The sequence below is a fragment of the Tenrec ecaudatus genome, chromosome 2, assembly GCF_050624435.1.
Source record: "Tenrec ecaudatus isolate mTenEca1 chromosome 2, mTenEca1.hap1, whole genome shotgun sequence".
NCBI classification, from domain to species: Eukaryota; Metazoa; Chordata; class Mammalia; order Afrosoricida; family Tenrecidae; genus Tenrec; species Tenrec ecaudatus.
Genome location: NC_134531.1, coordinates 35700339 through 35721665, shown reverse-complemented (window position 1 = coordinate 35721665; position 21327 = coordinate 35700339). Strand labels below are relative to the sequence as shown.

The window sequence follows — 21327 nt, the reverse complement described above, 5'->3', positions numbered from 1 at the left end:
GTGAAGATGGAGCAGAACTGTGTAGGGTAGTTGGGGTTGCTATGAGTTGGAACTGACCCCAAAGCATTTAGAAACAGATTTGCTACAGTTTTACAACAAAATTTAAAAATGATAAAAAAAAGGCTTTTTGAACTCATCCCTTTATTACGGTTTAAAGTTAACTAGAAATCCTATATGCCATTTAAGCTAAAAAAAAAAAAAAGATGGGTTAAAAATGGGTGTAGGACAGCCCCCCATCCCGAGGGGGACAAATAACAGAAATATGGTGAAGGGATAGAGCAGACAGTGTTAAATATGAAAAAAATTAAGTGTTCACAAAGGTGGCAGGGCGGGGGAAGGAGGGGAAAAAAGGAAAAAAAGGCGGGTATTTTGAAATAAAATCAATTTGAGAACAAATGCTCAAGTTTTACTTCAAAAAACACAGCAGCACATTTCAAAATTTCTCTCAACATTACTGGCTGATAAATCAAAGAAAATATATATCTTTTATGTAAAGAGTTTTCTAAAAACTGACGAATAGAGATAAAGGTCCAACAATTCAAAAGTAAAATGGACAAATATTTAAATAAAAAATTTGTAAGAAATTAAGTCTAAATGATCAATAGCATATACGAAAGCTCAAACTTCATGGAAGTCAGGGAAAAGCAACAAGGAACTATTCCATTACACCTGCTGGACCCATTCCTTTTCAAGATTCACCATAGCTATTACACTGGCAAAGACTACAAAGACTTATGATCATGACTGCTGGCTTGTGTTACACAAGTCCACCATCATTTGGCAAAATCTGCTAAAAAACAAAAGCAAAAAAATTCCCTCTGCTTAGCAAGTTCAGTTCATAGAATTTATCACAAAGAAATAAAAGCATTAGCATTTAAAGCTACACAAATAGAAATGTTTACTAAGGAATCAGTTTGTAGCAGTCTACAAATGGAAACAATATAGGTATCTGCCAAATAAGCAAACAGTTAAATAAAGCAATTCTTAACATGGATAATAATACATAATCATTTAAAAGACTGAGACATATACCAGGTGACTTGAGATTGTTAAATATGCCACAGATATGTGCATATCAACTAATTATTTAAAAACCTGGTAACCACTTACATCTGGGCAGATATGTCTACAATGACAGAAGCAAGGATAAAGTACAGAAGGTGTGCTAAGTTAACTTCAGAGGAACGAAGGCAGGGGGGTAAAGATATGAAAACAAATATTCAAAAAGGTGTCTATCATGCATAAGATGGTCTTATTTCAGCTAAGTTGTACATACACATAAAAAATGCACAAAATGTTTTGATAGTGAACTCAAAACAAACAAACAAAAAGTCAACACCAAATGATAGCTATTTACACGTTACACTGTAGTCTAGAGGCAAACATACATGTGGTAAAGTCTAGCTTCATAGTTCTAATTAGGTGTGTGGCACTCGGCAACTTACTGATGTTCCCTAAGCTTTCATTCTTTTATTGGTAAAGCTGAACTACAACAAAGCAACTGAGATAGTGCATGTAAAATCCTCCACACCTGGTGCTGTGCTTACAACATGTGAGCTACCATTACCATCCACAGAGTATATATTAACCAATTTATTTCTACGCTTCAGCTTAGCCAAAAGGCTGAAGGCGATCCAACTTATTTCTAGATCTAATACAAAATATGGAATTCAGATTTCAGAAGTATTGTTGTTTTTATGTATGTATTTCATGCTATTCTCTTCAATTCTTAAAATGTTCTCATGAAGTTCTGAGGATTTCACATAGAACTTTTATTTAGGTAATTAAGAAATAGTTTCAGTTTCTATGAGTTCTTAAAAAAACACTAGAAAGACAGTACATGAGAAAATTATTTATATTTTTAAGTTATTAATGGTATGTTGAAATTTAGTATTTGTAATAAGCTCTTGAGAGAACTTACTGATTTCAAAAATCTTATTTGCTAGATTATTTTACTTCAGCAATATTTTATACATGTATTTTCTATTTTATTTTATGCAAACATAGTATGTATGAATATTAATGGAAAATGACAGTTGAACATCTGTGGTATGCTGCTAGGATTTCCAGGTTATATGTTGCTCTTATGCTTACAAAAATATGTAAAATTAAAATAAATATTTTTATAATATAATAAAATGACTTACACACAAGTGATAGAAGACACATGAAAACCACATTCAGAATCCAAAATATAATTTCTCAAAGACAAGAACTTTACCTCATTACCTTTGCGTTCTTAACTGGTGTAGAATTCAGAAGCATTTACTGAAAGTTTGGCTTACAGAGAAATGAGGATACACACACACGCACGTGCACACGCAATGCACCAAAGAACTGATGTTTGTAGGAAAGTTACCGCTACAAAGACTAGAACAATTATTTTTTGAGTAAATGACACAGTTTGTCACTGGAAATGGCTCTGATCTATTATGAAAATATGGTTGACACTTAAGGGAGATCTAAATGTAAAGTACTACATACCTCAGTGAGACAGAAAAATAAGTCAGCTCTATACTTACACTACATTTAGTGGTAAGGTATGGCTGCATAGTCATAGCATGTTTAACCATGAGCTGGGGTCTTATTTTGCTGAATAAGAACAGAGTGGTTATGCAAGCTACCAATCTTCCAGAATTCACACCTTTATTGTCAGAGTCTGGAAAAAAAAAAGACACTAAAATATGATAAGGCAGTGGGAATTATACAGAATGTTGTTTAAATTACTTAGCATTATCCTCTGAATAGATTCAGTATATGCTTCAATATAACAGAATTGCAATTCTTCTGATAGGAAACTTTCTGCATGACATCTTTTAATCATAGAAATTACATATACTCAAGCTAAAGGGCAAACAGCTAAGGAAAGTAAGCTTTACATTAAGAAGAAAACTGAAATTAAAAAATTAAAGTTGGAAAGTTTAGTGAATAACTTAGTGTTGATTATATCTAAAATAGGATGAAAGTCAATACAACAGAGTAAGTAAAGATGGACACACATAATCTAGTTGAGATAATACCATGATTAACAACGATACTGAGAAGATGATGATGCTATCATGATAGAATAATGTTAACAGAGGGAATTGACAAAAAAGAGGTTAGACTAAGGATTATTCCCACTTTAAGAAAATGTTTTATTTTAGGAAGAACATGGGTTCATAGGAGGCAAATGAATGTTTATAGGGGATTAAATTTTAAAAAATAGTTTTAATGAGCTATAATTAACATCATATATCTAAGTAACACCAATACCAAGACTAAAATTCAGGTTAGAGAAAATAGAGCAAAGAAGACAAGAGAGATAAAAGAAAAAAAAACACACATGAAAAATGAAAAAATAAAACCAAAATAAACTATCTAAGGAAAAAAATGGCATAGAACATTTCCTTAACCAAGAACCCACTGCCACTGAGTTGAGTCCAACTCTCGGCAGCCCTGTTTAGTCTTTCTGAGGCGCTGTATCAGCACCTAGCAGACTGCCTCAATGCTCTCCCCCACAGCAGCTGGTAGGTCTCAACCACAGTGCTCACAGTAGCAGTACACCCCTTAGCCAACAGTGCTTGCTGACGGTGTGTGAAAAGAAATCTTTGTGAAAGACTACTGATGCCAATTCCGAAGAGTGACAGTGGCTGACCGCTGCTCTCAGTAACGTATATGAAATGATGGGAAGTAATGTTAGCCTTGTGTATTTAAGTAATAGGTATCAGTTATGATTTTTTATCTTTATGTATTTATAGTTTGACTTTTATTTTCAGATTTATGACTGATAAATTAAAATAGAAAACATTAAATCTTCAAAGATTTTACATATTTTGAACCAGTTTTCTAAATCAAGATTAAGCAAACTTTGTAAAACAATTATAAACCTTAGGACCGTGACAAAAGTGGTTAAATAATATTTTAAAAATAGTTAAAAATTTCATTTAGAGTGAGAAATCTGTATGGTTTAAATAGTTATCAGTTTTGTGATGAATGTTATTAGCTACATACATATAAACCCCGTCCTTAGTTTCAGTCCTGTTTAATATTATGTCTAATATTATATTAAAACATAATATAAGAAATCAGGCTTGCATTTTTATTACACTGCTCTAAATAACCTTAGTCAAGTTTAAAAATGTAATCTGTAAATACAGTATCTACCAAAAAACAGATTAAACTCATAAATCTAAAATAAGATGGGAACTATATCTAGAGTATTTTAAAATATAAAACCAACTTACCCGCTAGTGATTCCTCATACTTAAGAATGTGCTCCACTAGGTTATCCACAAGTTGAGTGCAAGCTTTCTTCACAGGTTTATATGAAGAATCCTCTTCAGACTTCAACAACTACATAGGCACACAACAAAAACAAGAAGCCAGTATAATTATTCATCAAACAGTAAGTACATAAACATATGAAATGTCTCCATAGTAAAAGACTTTTCAATTTGTTAACAATACTGAAAGTACAAATGAACATTAAAATCAAAATATATGGTAAGTATCCTAAGGTATTTTATAAACCAGGTATTTCAAACAATTTTAGTATAATGTATTTCAAATGCATGTTCAGGACCTGAGGCATGCCAGGAAAGGAAAGAGAAAAGTTACTTTCCTTTATTCCTGTACTCTACAGTTCTAGTTGAATTACTTTGAAAGAAAGAGAATGCAATTCCTAATATTTTCAAGTCCTGTGGTATCTAAAAGGTTATCATGGGTTAATAAACTTATTTTATGTCATTGTAACTACACCTGGGCTACCAAAACAGAGCCTTTTGCCAAATCATTAGTAGCCCAAAGTAATATTTTTAAAGGCACCAAGACCACCAATTTTATAGGAGGTTGTGTGTGTATGGATATATACTTTTTAAACCCTACATTTTAACACTCTATTACAAAATTAACACACAGGGATGTTGAAAAAATTTTCTTGTCCACACCTTCCACCTAGCATGTAAATTCCACTATTAACATTTTACTGTACTGGCACTTATAAATGTATATAGCAAGTATGTATACTCACATACACACCACTTTATCCATCTTATTTTTGATGCATTTCTAAGTTGGTAGTAGACTTCTGCCTCCTCTTTGAGATAAAACTTATATGCTAGGAAATCGACAAACCTTCAGTGTTCTTTTATTTGGTTATGTTAAATGTATTCACCATTATAGTTCAAGTTTCTACTAATATATAGAACAAAGGTTCTCAAATGATAGCTTGCATAAGAAATATCTGGAGAGCTTGTTAAAAAGGAAAATTATGGCCCCTATATTCAAGTTTCTAACTCATACCCTAAGATTTGCTTCTCAAACAAACGACTAGGTAATAATCGCTTTTAGAACCACTGTTAATAGAACATTACTATCATCTCAGACGTTCCTTCATGTGCCTATATAGGGGACATCCTGTCCCCTATAACTACTCTTCTCATTTCCTCCCAGTTTAGATTACAAAGGAATTATGCACAATCTTTCTGATAGAATTTATTCTTTCATATATTACCAAGGTAAGGGAAAAATAACAATTACTATGTAAATTCATTAAAAGTTGTATTAAGGAAACCCCCCCCCACACACACCATACTGAGATAATTATTTAGTGTCAACACACAGTCCGATGCACATATGAACATGAAGGTATTTTATGTAATACTTAAGGTTTCCTGACAAAATCATATTCCATGAAAAATTGGGAATCACTGATCTCTAAGAAATCAATACAAACCCATGAGAAAGTACAAATACCTGACATTGGTCTAAACAAAATGTGTGGGGCTACTGTGTGCTAAATATTCTTGACCAAAGAATTTCCAATTATTCCAGGAATCAATTCAATTTCCTAGTTTCTCTAAAACTTTATGCATACAAGCCGTTACAATTGTTATGACTGGCTTTGTCTTTTTTCACCTGTATTTGAGCTTTACCTTTTTTCAAATTTGTAAATTTGAATAGAATCAACACAAATTTACTTTCTGTCTGTAAACTATATACTTTAACAACTCTATCCTTGGGAAAGGCCTAAAAGCTATGAAAACCCCATTGGTCATAAATATCCACAGGACCCAAAATGTACCCACTAAATGGAACTAAGATTCTTAGGAAAAACGGCTCATTCTACATTTGAGAGGAATTTGGGCATCTTGTATAGTCAAAAGTAATCATGCTACAAAGGAGTAATAAGGCTGTCTCAAAAGGATACAGATGGAAACTTGAAGAGAATCGCATTGGGCAAAATGGGACAAGTTGAGCTCCCAAGAGAATGACAATTGCACAATATTAAACCTATTAGTTCATAGTGATATTAAACATGAACAAGCTCATTGGTCATCTTTGGTGACCGATAGTTCAGAAAAGAACCATACACCGCCTCTGGTTTTTTATTTATTTATTTAATTTTTATTTTACAATAGCCAAATAGTTATTGGGGGCAGGCAGGCTTTGTAAAGAGTCCCAACTAATGAAGACAGGATAATAGAATTAACAAATTTCTAATGAAAACAACAGACCTGGGTAATGATGATCTAAAATCAACTCTGCAACATTTTATAATTCATGCATTACATTGATAATGTTAATATGCACAATCGCTGAAAGAGGGACAATCAGACCATATGTGACTCCTGACATGATGCAATGATATTCAGCACCAATTATCAAGTATTCTTGCCCATACTTCAAAAGTTGCCTTTTAATTTTACCAAGTCTCTACCTGTAACAGTTTGCAGAAACATTAACCCCTGTCAATGAGTTGATTCTGATTCATAGTATAACCGTAGAGAACAACAGGAGAACTGACTCTTCCATGATTTTGGAGACTGTAAATCTTTACAGGAGTCAATGGTCTGTCTCATCTTTCTTCTGTGGAGCAGCTTTCAGCTAGCAGCTAAATGCTTAGCTTTCTGTGCCACTAGGGATCCTGAACATCAATTAGGTAATAATATAATAGGGAACACTTTCATTAATTTAGATATAGATAATATAGGTATTTAGGTTGTTTGCTAAGTATATGATTTATTCAGGATAAAACATTAAAGTATTTACAGATGAAATGGTAAAGTATAAGAATTGCTTTAATAGTACGACTGCAAAGAGGTGGAAAGGAAATGCTGATAATTTCTGAAGCTCGGTAATAGGTACTGCGAATATTTGATAATTTTTCAAGTAAAAATATAAAAATACCAATGAGAGAGAAACATTCCCATTTATGAAGCATTCAAAATAAATACATGAACTATTCTCAAAAACATTACTTTTAGTATAATTCTGTATTATGGAAATGTCTATAAATTTTATATCATGTCAAGTAATCTAACTGCACATTTAATGTAATCCTCCTCTATATTTTCACATCCCATATTTGTTTTATAAACTGAATTAATGAAATTCCAATGGTGGTGACATAGAAAGTTACATTTAACAAAAAGATTAGTCTAACAAATAGAAATAATACTTACATTTTGAAGAAGTTGCTCAAACCAGTCATATCCGGTATCCCTGCAGGCTGCAACCTAAAGGGAAAAATATAGTATGAAAATGTCAACAACAGAAATAAAATGTACTTTCACAATGCTTTTACCCTGCAACACAGAAACACTTAAAAACAAAAACCAAAAAGCTTCAATTCTCAATTATTTGTTTTTAAAGTAACTAATTTATTTTTCAATAACTGAATACTTATCAATGTTAAAGAACTTATTACAAATATCTTTGAAGAAGTTTAATAAATCAGTTTAAAGTATTAATAGAGTACTAAATTTTGAACAATAACTGAATCCCAAATTACCAGGAAAAAAATGGAGAGTAACGGCAGTATTTTGCTGCTTTTTATGCTCAGTAGACAATTTAGAGATATTAATGGAGAAGATTTAGGCTTAACTTTAAATTCATCATGCAACTGAGAATACAAAACTTCTGATGCTTAAAATATCAAAATATGGGACAATTATAGTTTTGTGCATAACTATAAAAATGAAACTACTCTAAATTGATGTTTTCTGAAAAAGTAGGAATTAGTATTTCTTGGAAGAGTGTTACTTGTAGGCTACTATATCTATTCTCCCATTTCTCATTTCTATCCACTTTCAATTATTGGAAGAAGAGAATTTTATTATCAGTGCCTACTTCAATGAATGCCAAAAAGTAGGACAAAATGTAAACACAACTTTATCTTAATTGCATCCCTGACTATTTTTAGAAAAATATTAAGTAAAGGAAAATGACTCACTGCCATTGAGTCAAATGCAACTCATAGAAAGCATCTAGACAATGCAGAACTGTACCTTTAGGGTTTCTGAGCTTATCTTTAGGAGAACAGCCAATCGTCCAGTTTCATAGCCAAACAAGCAAGTGAGTGTACCACCACGGCTACTCATAAAGTATAGACAGAACTCAGTAACTTATCACTGTCTTTCCCCCTTTCTTACCACATCAGTGATGTTTAAGATTTTCCTTGTCATTGCTTCTTTGTCATTGTGTGGAGTTGGAGTAAACCAGAGTTTCTGGAATGTCTCATTTACTAATTTCTAAAAGAAAAAATGCCAAACTAAGGAACTACCAAAAACATGACCAACTTTCAAGTTTCAACAACATAAAGTTAGAAATGACTAATGTAAAAAAAGTTATTGGAATTAAGCTTCTCCTGAAGTTGGTATACATTTCAAATCATCGGAATAAATACTATACCTAGCCTAGAAATTCTACCTAGCAGACACTCAAGTGTTTCTGATCAAGCTAAACATGTTACTGCTTCCAAAGGAGTTGTTAAGGTTGTTTCATAGCTTGAAAGAGGAAACATATGGAGGATCAGCTGTACTTTCAAAATTCATCCACTAATTCTAAATTTTTAAAAAAAGTATTTACTAATTTAGAGAATTACAAGTAATTTGAAAATCAAGACAATTTTAAGGTGACAATACATTTCTTGGATATAATGCAATCTCATCAATGACAGTAAATATGAAAATAGCGGACAGACTTGACAAGATCAGATTTTATTAATTATAAAATCCAGAAATAAAAATTATATTAAAACTATGTCTTTATTTGTAGTTCACAAACTACATTATATTAATTTACTTATGAAGGCTTTATATATATTCAGATAAGCAAAACTCAGATATGATTAACATCTGAACTATTTAAAAAAGTAATGAAAAATAAATTGTAAAGCAGTCAACATTTCTTCTTACCTTAATGCCCTCTTCATCATTTACTCTGCGAATCATTTTTACACACATCTCTGTAATTTTTGGAAATGTTGGCTGTTCAATACAGATGTCTCTTAGAATCTTTATTACCCTTTTCCTTACACTGATGCCAGTGTCCTGAGAATAGCATTTTTAAATGTCAGAAAATCAGGCTGCCATAGGTTTCAGAAGTTAGACAAAATGAAATCAGAAAATATGTACCCACAAGCCATCCAGTTACTTGTTAAAATGATAAACATGGTCTGTGTATTTTTTCTTTACATGTTTTCTTATTGTATATAGATATTATCTTTATTATACTATTATTACACTGAATAAACGGGCTATTCAAAAGATCAAATAATATTCTGTAGTTTATCACAAAAAACAAGATACTGGCATATAAGATAGCAAAAATTAAATAGGATAGTAAATAATTTACTGTAAACTGGCATAAACAACAACAAAAACCAACTCAATGCCATCAAGTCAATTCTGACTCATGGGACAGGGTAGAACTATCCCGGTGGGTTTCTGAGAATGTGACTCTTTACAAGAGTAGAAAGCCCCATCTTTCTCTCATGGAGAAACTGGTGGTTTTGAACTGCGAACCTACTGGATCAAAGCCCAATACATAACCACTATGCCACAAGGGCTTCGGCATAAACAAAAGGTAATAATAAAATGAAGCAGGAACCCAATGTTGGTTATTGAATTAGTTTAACACCATCTTCTTAGAAACATAACGTTCTTTAGTTCCTAGTTCAAGCAAGATGAACATGTAATTGATAGATTTTAAAACAAGATGTGGATAGTAGGAAGGCACAATGATATTTATGAATCATTATAAAAATGACAAAACAAACATACCAATATTCTTTCAATCAGCATGTCGTAATACTGCTCAGCAAGCTGAGGCCGACAGAGGACAAATCGACCTAGTAATTCTACTGCTGCCTCTCGGACACTAGTAGAGTTATCCATTAATCGTCCGTGAACTCCTCGCTGCATATCAAGCTATAGAAAAGTGTAGAAAATACAATGATTTGTCCTAAGTAGATATCATAATGTTTTAATTTGTAAAGAAAACACAAAATAAGAAGACTCATTGTATTCTCTTTACCCTTGCTAGGATACTGGGGTCTACAGCAACAACCTCAGATAAACACTTCATAGCTTTTGTTCGAACGGCAATTGCATTTTCACCAAGAACTCGTAGGATCTGCCAAGCAAACAATGATATGTTCATAAGTTTAAGAATAAACTTAACAAAACATAACGTGAAAACATGCAAACAAATTTATATCTATTACTGCAACTTTTAAAATTTTAAATAAAAGAGTTGATTTGTTATCTTCCAACCCAAAAGCTTAACTTAAAGGGCAGTACATGTGGTAAGAAGGCATTTTATATTTTGGGGTCTTTTCTTTATCATGGTAAAATCTTTGCATAACCCGAGTCAAGAGTATTTAGTATCATTGAAATCATAAGTTGGTAGTGGAATAATTTGATTTTTAAAAATAACATAATTCATTCAATCCTTACTATCTATGTGTGTGTATTCATACATATATCCATCTATCTAAAAAAATGAGAATCCTATGAAAAAGGCATTTAGAAGAAATAATTTGAATAGAAACATGAAAAGGAGTCCTGGTGGTGCAGCGATCACGTCACTTTAAAAAAGGTGGCCGCTCACACCCTCCAGTTGTTCTGTGAGAGAAGGGTGTCGTAATGTGTTTCTGTAAAGATTCACAGCCTTGGAAACCATGTGCGACAGTTTTCCTCTATTACATATGGGTAAGTGGTGGTCAGTGGTTTAAACTAACCAACTGATCTGATGGAGAGAAGTGAGGCTGTCTACTCCCATATAGATTTAAACAAAAAATCAAATAAAACTCACTGCCATTCGGTTGATGTTGACTCACAGTGATCCTATTAGGACAGGGTAGAACTGACCCTGAGAATTCCTGAGGCTGTAACACTTTATGAGAATAGAAAGTTTTTGCTTGAGGAGAGTCGTGGTTTCAAACTCTGACCTTGCAGTTAGCAGCCCAATTCAGAACTACTACATCACCGGTAAAGATTTACAGCTTTGGAAATCCCATGTAGGATCACTAGTGAATTGGAACAGACTTGATGGCAGTGTATTGGTTCAGATGGTTGCTATAAGTTGGAACCCACTCAACGGCAACGTGCTAACAGAAACATGAAAATGTGTTATTTGCATGAACTTTTAAAAAAGTTGTCCTAAATATAGAAAAGATAGTGCATTCTTTCTGGCAAGCATCCAGAATCAGAAAAATGACCATCATTTTGTAAGGACTTCTGGCTCCGTTTACCTGTGTCAAATAAATATCAAAGCTCTGGGCAAATGGCCTCATAGAGGCCAAGTATCGAACAATCAAACAAGCATCATCATAGTCCACAGTATCAGAGTTCATCCTGCAAAAAAAGAAACACTACATTCTTATATCTGTAGATTAAGTAAATAGATATTAAAGAGGGAAAATAAAAAGGAAAATCCCCCTCCTCCTGATTCTTACTTCAATGTGCTGAACTGAGAAGGCGTGGTTTTAATAATGCTTCTAAGAAATTTTTTCCGATTCTCAGCTCGATGCATGATTTGACCAGTTGTCTCAACCTCCTTTGAATGATGCGTCCCTTCAGATGATTCTTCATCTTTTTGGGATTTCATTGCCTTTTCTGTTTCCAGGGTTGTATCACGGAACCACTGGGCAATATAAAATTTACGGGAAAACTGGAAAGAAATTAGACAGACTTGAGCTGAGTTAATCAGTAGCAAAATCTCCAACCTAATGATAGTGTTCACAATTAAGAATAAAAATACTAAGGTTAACTTTAAACAACCAACAGTGAAAGTAAGATTTTTAGAAGTTTAAACAATTTGGAATATTTCAAAGGATAGAAGGCATAATATGAGGGGCTTCAAAATGTCCATCTAAAACTGGAATTGAAAGACAATAGGAATCTCCAACAAATTTTTGGAAGGGCTTTCATAAGCCTTTTTTTTCAGAATTTATATTAAAGATGTCAATAGATACCACCAGATAAATATAACTCTATTAAATACAGAATACCATTACCAACTACCTAAGGACAACGTGAAAGAACTAATCAGTAATATTAAAAATATGTAGATTAACCAGAAAATTTCAGAAAGACTGTAGGCAAGAGACTTCCACAGTTCTTAAATCTCACCTCACTTCTGTAAGAAATACATAGGCTAATTATCAAAATAATGCAAATCTGAAGCACACCTGCAAATCTGTTCAACACAGACCAAAAATAGTAGACTAGTTGGTTGAATAGTTCAGGTTTCCAACCTCTTTTGACTGTATATTCCATTTGGAAAAAAAAAGTTAAAAATTAAAGTAGCCCTATCTAGTCATACTCTTCTCCAGCATAGTTTACACATTTCATTATTTGATACTTTACAGAAAATATGTAAAAATAGATTTAAAGGTTATATTTGAAAATAAGTAAACACAAAATTCTAAGTTTTTAATATACTTTTATAATAATTTCATGCACTACCTAGGACATGGCCATTGTAAGAATCAAGGATCAAGTCTGCGAACAGATTTCCAAGTAACTTAGTATAGGTACAGTATTTATGCTGGAATTCCATTTAAGACAAGACATAACCATTCTTTTTCTGTTAAGAATCAGATTAAGCAGTCCTTTATCTTTTAAAAATTGATTGTCTTAAACAACTTTTCAAGTTATTTTCCAATTTACTTATGCAATTTGAATAAAAGACGAGGAAATCTTCACTAAAAAAAACCCCAAAAACACTCTTACCACCAGTGAAGGGTCAGTCTCAGTGTTTTCATCCAAGTAGTCAAGCAAAGCTTTTTGCAACTGTTGGATTTCATCTTCTCCTCCTGAAACCTAAAAAGCAAGTAAGAATGAAAAAGATTTTACAAGTGTCCTTTAATAAATTATCTTGTTACAAACACAAGGTGGAGGAAAGCAGCTGATAAAAAGGTAAATTCTGAGTATAAAAATCATAAAACACAATATAGCTGAGGATGGCTTTTAGATTATGAACGCTATGTCAATTTTCCTTAAAAGAGCCTATAGGTAGCTGACATAAAAACCACACTATGTTGCCTATTGGGAAAAACAAACTAACAAAAAATGTTTCAAATATTTAATTTAGCAGATGGAATTATGCCAGTATCGGTAGGTACAAATATCATAGGTTTATTTAAAATATTATTTAAAAACAACATTCTGGATGGGAAATGCTAATCATTTACAACTATGAAAACAAACAGCATTTAATTTCACATAGTACAATAAATATAAGGAACGTGAGCTCTTCACATAATCTAGAAAGGAAATAAGTCTGGCCCTTCTGTCAAAAACAATATACAGCCAGAACCAAACTTAATCCATAGGTTTTTCCTGAGCTGATATTTTGGAAATAGACCACCAGGTCTTTCTTTCATGCCTAGTGCTCCTGAAAACTTTTCAGCAACACAACATGCAAGTCTCCAATGTTAGATGGTTTCTGCTGTGCAAGAAGTACAAGAGTTTGTAGTAAAACCCAGGTTTTCCACACAGAAGGTAAAAATTCAAACACTGATCACCAAAGCTTTGTACACTGGATCATAGTATTACACAGAGGGTCGATGTTTGTAAAAACATATAAAAGCAGTGATTCTCAAAGTTGAGAATCAGGCGGAAGGCTTGTTAAAACACAAGATTACTGGGCCCCACTCCCAGGATCTCTTGATTCAAGTCTGAAGAGGGTTCTTGACAATGTACATTTCAAATAAGTTTCCAGGTGATGTCAACAGTGGCACAAAATTCAGGGAATCAGACAGAAAACTGCAATAAAAAGTGTAGGGTAATGGGTTATAATGCTACACTTAACCTCAAAGGGCTCACAGTGAAAAGTTAAAACAAATCAAAACCAAAAACTACGCTCGCAAACACTGAACCACACACATACACATACAGACAAGGACAGTGAAGCAATTATAAAGTGACAGCAAGAGGAACCAAGAAGTTCGTCCTATTATAATTTTGCTGGAAGTTTGAAATTATTTTCAAAGAAAAGGGAACCAAACCTTTTACCCAGTTACCATATAAGCTCGAGTATAAGCTGAGTTTTCCAGCATTTTTAATGCAGGTTTTGTGGTAAAATTAGGTATCTCGGTGGACATTCGGGTCAGCTTATACTAGAGTATATAGAGTAATCATATTACTGAGAAATTATTCTAAGGAAATAAAACAAAAGAAAGGAAGGTCACATTATTAAGGGATTACCAAACCAAAAATCTGCTGGGCCAGATGGCTTCACAGGAGAATTCTACCAAGCATTCAGGGAAGAATTGACACCAATCCTATACAAACTCTTCCAGAACATAGAAAAAGACGGAAAACTCCCAAACTCTTTCTATGAAGCTAGTATAACTCTGATACCTAAAGTGGGCAAAGATCCCACAAGAATTGAGAACTATAGACCAATATCCCTAATGAACATCAAAGCAAAAATCCTTAACAAAATACTGGCCAATAGAATACAAAAGCATATTAAAAAAATAATTCATCGTGACCAAGTGGGATTCATATCAGGGATGCAGAGATGGTTCAACATACAAAAGACCATCAATATAAGAACCACATGATAATATCGATACATGAAGAAAAAGCATTCGACAACATCCAACACGCATTCCTGTTTAAGACACTGAAGAAGACAGGAAGAGAAGGAAAATTCCTCAATATTATATAAGCTACACATGAAAAACCGACAGCCAACGTGGTAGTTAACGGAGAAAAGATGAAAACAATTCCACTGAAAAAGGGGACCAACAAGTATGCCCCTTTTGTCCCCAGTCTTATTTAAAAATCATACTGGAGTTCCTAGCTACAATATAAGACAAAGAAAAGACATCAAAGGTATTCATCTGGGGAAGGAAATGGTGAAATTATCATTATTCGCAGATGATATAATTCTATACAATGAAAATCTCGTAACTCCTCAAGTGGAGTGTTGGAAGCAATAGAGGAGTATGGCAGAGTGGCAGGATACAAGATCAACAAACAGAAGTCTATGGGACTGCTCTACACATGGGACAAGATCACAGAAGACACAATTAAAAAGGTAGTCCCCTTTAAAATAGCCAAGCACAAATTGAAATATCTAGGGATATACCTGTCAAAAAACCCCGACTGATTTGTATGAGGAAAATTATAAAACACTACTACAAGAAACTAAGAGTGACCTCAACAAATGGAAGAACATCCCATGCTCGCAGACTGGCAGACTCAATCTAGTAAGGGTGTCAGTTCTGCCCAAGGCACTATGTAAGTTCAATGTTATCCCAATATGAATACCAACATCCTTCCTCAAAAAAGTGGAAAAACTGATTACCAACTTCATATGGAGGGGAGAGAGGCCCAGAATTAGCAGAGAACTCAAGAAGAAGGACAAAGTGGGAGGGCTTGCTCTACTTGACTTTAGCATGTACTATCCAGCTACAGTAGTGAAAGCAGTGTGGTACTGGTATAACAACAAATATTCAGACCAATGGAAAAGAGCTGACACCCAGAAATTAAAAAACAACAACAACAGCATACAGGAAACTGATCTTTGATAAGGGTCCCTAAGTATCAAATGGGAAGCAGATGCCCTCTTCAATAAATGGTGCTGGAAAAAATGGATATCTACCTGCAGAAAAATGAACCAAGACCCTTACTTCACTCTATGCACAAGAATAAACTCAAGGTAGATCACAGATCTTGAGATAAAACCCCAAACAATTAGGGCCATTAATAAGGGAATTAGGACAAACTTGAGAACTTTGGCACAGGGAAAACATAGGCTATCGGAAATAGGGAAGGACACAAACACAGAGGAGGCACAAATAGACACGTGGGATATACTGAAGATAAGACACCTGTGTACATTGAAAGAATTTGCCAAGAGAGAATTAAGAGAGCCCACCGACTGGGAGAACATCTTTAGCAACGACACATCAGACAAAGGCCTTATTACTAAAATCCATAATACTTTGCAAACTTACAATAAGAGAAAAACTAACTGCCACTGAGGAGGTGGGCAAAGGACCCAAACAGAAGTTTCAGAGTCTGAAATCCAAATGGTAAATAAACATATAAGAAAATGTTCCTGATCATTGCCATAAGAGAAATACAAATCAAAACAACTATGAGATACCACCTAATACCCTTAAAGGTAGCCCAATTCAAAAAATCAGAAAGCAACAAGTGTTGGAGGGGCTGTGGTGAGATAGGAACTCTAATCCACTGCTGGTGGACTTGTAGGTATGTACAGCCACTATTGAAATAGATTTGGTGATTTCTAAAACAGATGGAAATTGAGCCAGCCATACGACCCAGCAATCCCCTACTGGGCATATACCCCAGAGGCAAGAAACAAACCATGACTAGTCATCTGTGCTCCAATATTCATTGCAGCACAGTTCACAATTGCAAGGAGTTGGAAACAACCCAATTTTAATCTACAGACAAATGGATCAAAAACTGTGAAACATGCATACAACGGAGTACTATGCATCGCTAAAAAGCATTGATGAACGAATGAAGCATATTGCCATATGGGAAGAACTGGAGGAAACTATGCTAAGCGAAGTAAGTCAAGCACAAAAGGACAAGTACAACATGAGTCCACTGAAGTAAGTTTATATATATATAAAAAAGAAAGAACAGAAAAATAAATGGAAAAGGGGCACAAGGAAATAGCTACCGTATACAATCACTCCAGGGGTGAGGTCCAGGTAGTATGGCAGGGGCCAGACCAAATCCAGGGGTACATATGGTAGCCAACTAAAAAGGAGGGGATAGGGAGGAGGAAAGGGGAAAAAAAAAAGATGTGTGGCGGGGGAAAGGGCACTGACCCACAGGGAAAGAGGGACCAGACTTAAATCCCAGTGTTCTGGGATGCGAATGCAGCGTGCTGGCATGGAGAGGGGAGTCAGGGGAGGGATCTGAGGGCTCAGCCCAATACCAGCTACGTGGACAACTGCCCTCTCCCCCCAAGAAATTACTTTAGAGGACGGCACTGAAGCTGCAGCTAGGGGAGAGGTGCATGCTTGATCAGAGCACACGGGAGCAAATGAAGGGGGAGGAGAGAGAGTGGAGCACATCAGAATGTCCTACTAGGCTTGGAGGACAATATCCCTGCTCCAAACAGCAAATGCACAGAGCGGACCATATGGCTGATCCCACTATGAGAAATGACATCCCTCGCTGTCCCATCGCCCTACGGGGGGACAACAGTGGAGACTCAGTGTCAGGATTGGCCCAGACTGACCCCAGAACACGAGGCAAACACTAAAGGTAAGCAGCAGAGCAGCAGGGACAGCAGAGCAGGGAGCTCCCAAGTGAGTGCAAAGGCTAGACTCTGGGGTCAGAGTGTGGCACTCCATCGGACTAAGTGTAGGACACGCCTAGAGGTAAAAAAATCAGACCTTGATCTATTTACAGGTTTTTCTTTCTTAAAAACATTTTTTCTTTTTAAAATTAATTAATTTTTTATGGGCCATTGGTTTTCCTTTTTGTTGTCATCGTTGTGCTCTCTTTTGTTGCTTTGTCTTGCTATACCTTTTTGGTACACATTATTATCTCTGCATATCTAGATAATAAAGGCTGGAAGAACAGTCTGGAGGAGAAAACAATGGGACTGATGGTTCCAGGGGGACATGGGAGAGGGGGAGGCGGGGAAAGGAGCTGGTGTTGACCAACGCAGGGACAAGGGAGCAACAAGTGATCCAAAATTAGTGGCAAGCAGAGTGTGAGAGGCCTGGTAGGAATTCAGCAAGAGCAATGTAACCGAGAGAAATTACTGAAACCCAAATGAAGACTGAGCAGGACAATGGGACAAGAGGAAAGTAAAATGAAATAGAGGAAAGAACTAGGAGGCAAAGGGCATTTATAGAGGTCTAAATTCAGGCATGTACATTATGTAAATATATTTATATATGATGGTTGGGAAATAGATCTACGCACATTATTTATAGTTTTAATATTAAGGCAGCAGATGGACATTGGACCTCCAACTCAAGTACTTACTCAATGCAAGAACACTTTGTTCTATCAAATTTGCATTCCATGATGTACACCTTCCCTCCCGACACAATTGCTGAAGACAAATGTGTGCATAAGCAAGTGTGGTGAAGAAAGCTGGTGGAGCCCGGCTATCAAAAGATATAGCATCTGGGTCTTAACGCCTTACAGGTAAACAAGCATCTATCTAGCTCAGAAGCAACAAAATCCACATGAAAGAAGAACACCAGCCTGTGTGACCATGAGGTGTAGAAGGGACCAGGTATCAAAGAACAAAAAATCTTATCAGTTTGTGCCCACCTTCCTGATATGATCACTGAAGACAAATGTGCATATAATCAAATGTGAAGAAAGCTGATGGTGCCCACCTATCAAAAGATATAAAGTCTGGGGTCTTAAAGGCTTGAAGATAAACAAGCAGCCATCCAGCTCAGAAGCACCAACGCCCACATGGAAGAAGCATACCAGCTTGTGTGATCACGTGGTGCCGAAGGGATCAGATATCAAGCATCAAAGAACAAAAAATCCTATCATTGTAAGTGACGGTGAGTGCAAAATGGAGAACCAAAACCCATCTGAAGTGTTGCGGGGAAGAGACGAGCCAGTAGGAACGATGAAACATACAACTTTCTTGTACTTCATAAACGCTTCCTCCCCTCACTATCATGATACCAGTTCTACCTTACATATCTGGCTAGACCAGAGGGTGTACATCGGTACAGACAGGAAATGGAAACACAGGGACTCCAGGGGCAAATGATCTCTTCAGGACCAGCGGTGAGAGTGGTGATACCAAGAGGTGGAGGGGAGGTGGTTTAGCAAGGGGGTACGGATTACAAGAATCTACATATAACCTTCTCCCTGGGGGATAGACAACAGAAAATTGGGTGAAGGGAGATGTCGGACAGTGTAAGATATAACAAAATAATAACTTATAAATTATCAAGAGTTCATAAAGGAGGAGCGAGCGGGGAGGGAGGGGGATAATGAGGAGCTGATATCAAGGGCTCAAGCAGAAAGCAAATGTTTTGAGTATGATGATGGCAACAAATGTACAAATGTGCTTGACACAATGGATGTATGCATGGATTGTGATAAGAGTTATATGAGCTCCCAATAAAATGATATAAAGAATGCCACAGAAAATAGATTATTATAAAAAAGATCAGGACCAATACTAATGGCCAACATACACAGGGTTATGAACATAAATGTAGAGAGAAGTTTTAAAAAGATGAAATGAAGCAATAAAACATTTCTTCTTCTAGGTAAAAGATGGACTAAGGTCTAGGTCTAATATAATTAATTGGGGTGGGGGAAGAACTCTTCTTCCTTTCCCAATATAAGAAAATACACAACATACAAATATATAACAATCTGATTGGGCTTGCTAAATCAACTACAGAATTGAACTAAATATAAAGTAACATTACATATTCCTAGCTGAAGTTTACAAAAAATAAACTAAGATTAATATAAACCAATTAAGTTCCTCTCAGACTTTATAATTTACTCTGAGACTTAATAGCTCATTTTAAAAGTACAGACCTTATTTTGAATCTGCAAAAATAAACAAATGCAATAATGTAATTAGACCTAGAGAAAGTGAGCACACTCCTCACATATCTAGGTAGTTAAGTCCATCATTGTATTCTTTTATCTTAATACCTGCTTTAATATTCGTTCTATAGATCCCTGATCCATTTTGCTTGTAACAGCATCTTTTCTCAGCCTCGCAGCAACGGTTCCCAGGTAATCAAGAGATGCTACTCTTAAAGCCATCTCTGTCGACTTGTTACTGAATTGATGAACCTAAACATCAAAATAGTTTTCCATTTACCGTAAAACACTGCAAAATTATCTTTAATAGCAATTTAACTGATAAATTCCACATCTACATTATACTGTTGGAAATTAATTTTTCTCCTTGTAGTGTCTCTTTAAAGTTTTAGAAATCTGAGCATTTTTATTAAAATAACAAGTTTTATGGGTTAAATCTCTTTAAGAAGACAGTCAATATTTTTCAAATGAGATATAACTAAGAATTTCTTGAACTGGAATTCTTAGCCTATGAAATGCTAATTTAGTTTCAAAAGAGTAAATTACATTTTACACAAAAAAAGATATCCTATAATGCTTTTTAACAATTTGTATTGTAGACTTTTAATTACAGCTTAAAAATAATAAATCACAATTTTTTTTGCATTTCACAACATGATACACCAAAAAGGGTCTCATGTTCTTAGACAAATATTTTTAAAGATGACAGTCTAAATTAATCAATTTCATGCTTTGAAATGAATAACTACAATTAGATAAGACTCACTATTGAGAAATATTTTTAACTTTCAACATTAACACTTTGAAAATTAAGTTAATTTTTTAAAATAAGCATTCCTTTGCCAAGTGTGACAACATTAAACAATACCCCACAAGGTTCTGATGATAATGTGTACAGTTAAGCACATGCAAAAAGAGAGATGCAATGGTCATATTTCCTTACACATTTTTAAAGAATTTCATCATCTGTGAATCAGAGTACATCCTCATTATGTTGTCTTCTAGTAATCTAATAATCTTTAAATGCTATACTCTTACCAACAGTCTCCCTAACAAACTAAGGAGTAGTTCAGCAGCTGGCCATTCAGGCTTATTGACTGTTGAAAGAAGATCTTGAACAAAATTTTCAAACAGTGGTCTGTAATCTTCTTCACCTTGCTTACTACCACATCTGCACAAAGATAGATAATAAGAAGACTGTGAATTCATTCATCCATTGTTTAGGTGACATGTTCTCCAACATGAATGAAATTTTATTACTAAGGTTTCTCCCTTCTGTATTTTGAAACAAGGTCCATTAAGAAAATATAGTTTTACATGAATGCATTTCTCAGTCTTCATTTCCCCCCCGAGCTGAATTCACTAGTGGTTCTGTGGGAGAAATAGAAGGTCATCTGCAACTATAAACATTTAGACTCTGAAGCCCCAGGGCCAGTTCTATTCTCTTATACGCTCATAATGAATCAGAATCAACTAGATGGCATTGGGTTGTGTAAAAAAAATCATT

General features: G+C 34.8%; 1 protein-coding gene across 2 annotated transcripts in view; it reads right to left on the bottom strand.

The window, feature by feature from the left end:
* The window catches only part of NIPBL (NIPBL cohesin loading factor), a 228890-nt gene that overhangs the window by 24723 nt on the left and 182840 nt on the right, over positions 1 to 21327 (bottom strand). For both annotated transcript variants that reach the window (XM_075540939.1, XM_075540940.1), the window contains exons 23-34: positions 20859 to 20991; positions 19929 to 20072; positions 13002 to 13091; positions 11723 to 11937; positions 11519 to 11621; positions 10300 to 10398; positions 10047 to 10193; positions 9180 to 9314; positions 8415 to 8513; positions 7446 to 7499; positions 4227 to 4335; positions 2523 to 2659 (exon numbers count right to left, since the gene is read on the bottom strand). In XM_075540939.1, coding sequence (XP_075397054.1) covers positions 2523 to 2659; positions 4227 to 4335; positions 7446 to 7499; positions 8415 to 8513; positions 9180 to 9314; positions 10047 to 10193; positions 10300 to 10398; positions 11519 to 11621; positions 11723 to 11937; positions 13002 to 13091; positions 19929 to 20072; positions 20859 to 20991 — 1465 coding nt within the window. The remainder of the gene's footprint in view (positions 1 to 2522; positions 2660 to 4226; positions 4336 to 7445; positions 7500 to 8414; positions 8514 to 9179; positions 9315 to 10046; positions 10194 to 10299; positions 10399 to 11518; positions 11622 to 11722; positions 11938 to 13001; positions 13092 to 19928; positions 20073 to 20858; positions 20992 to 21327) is intronic.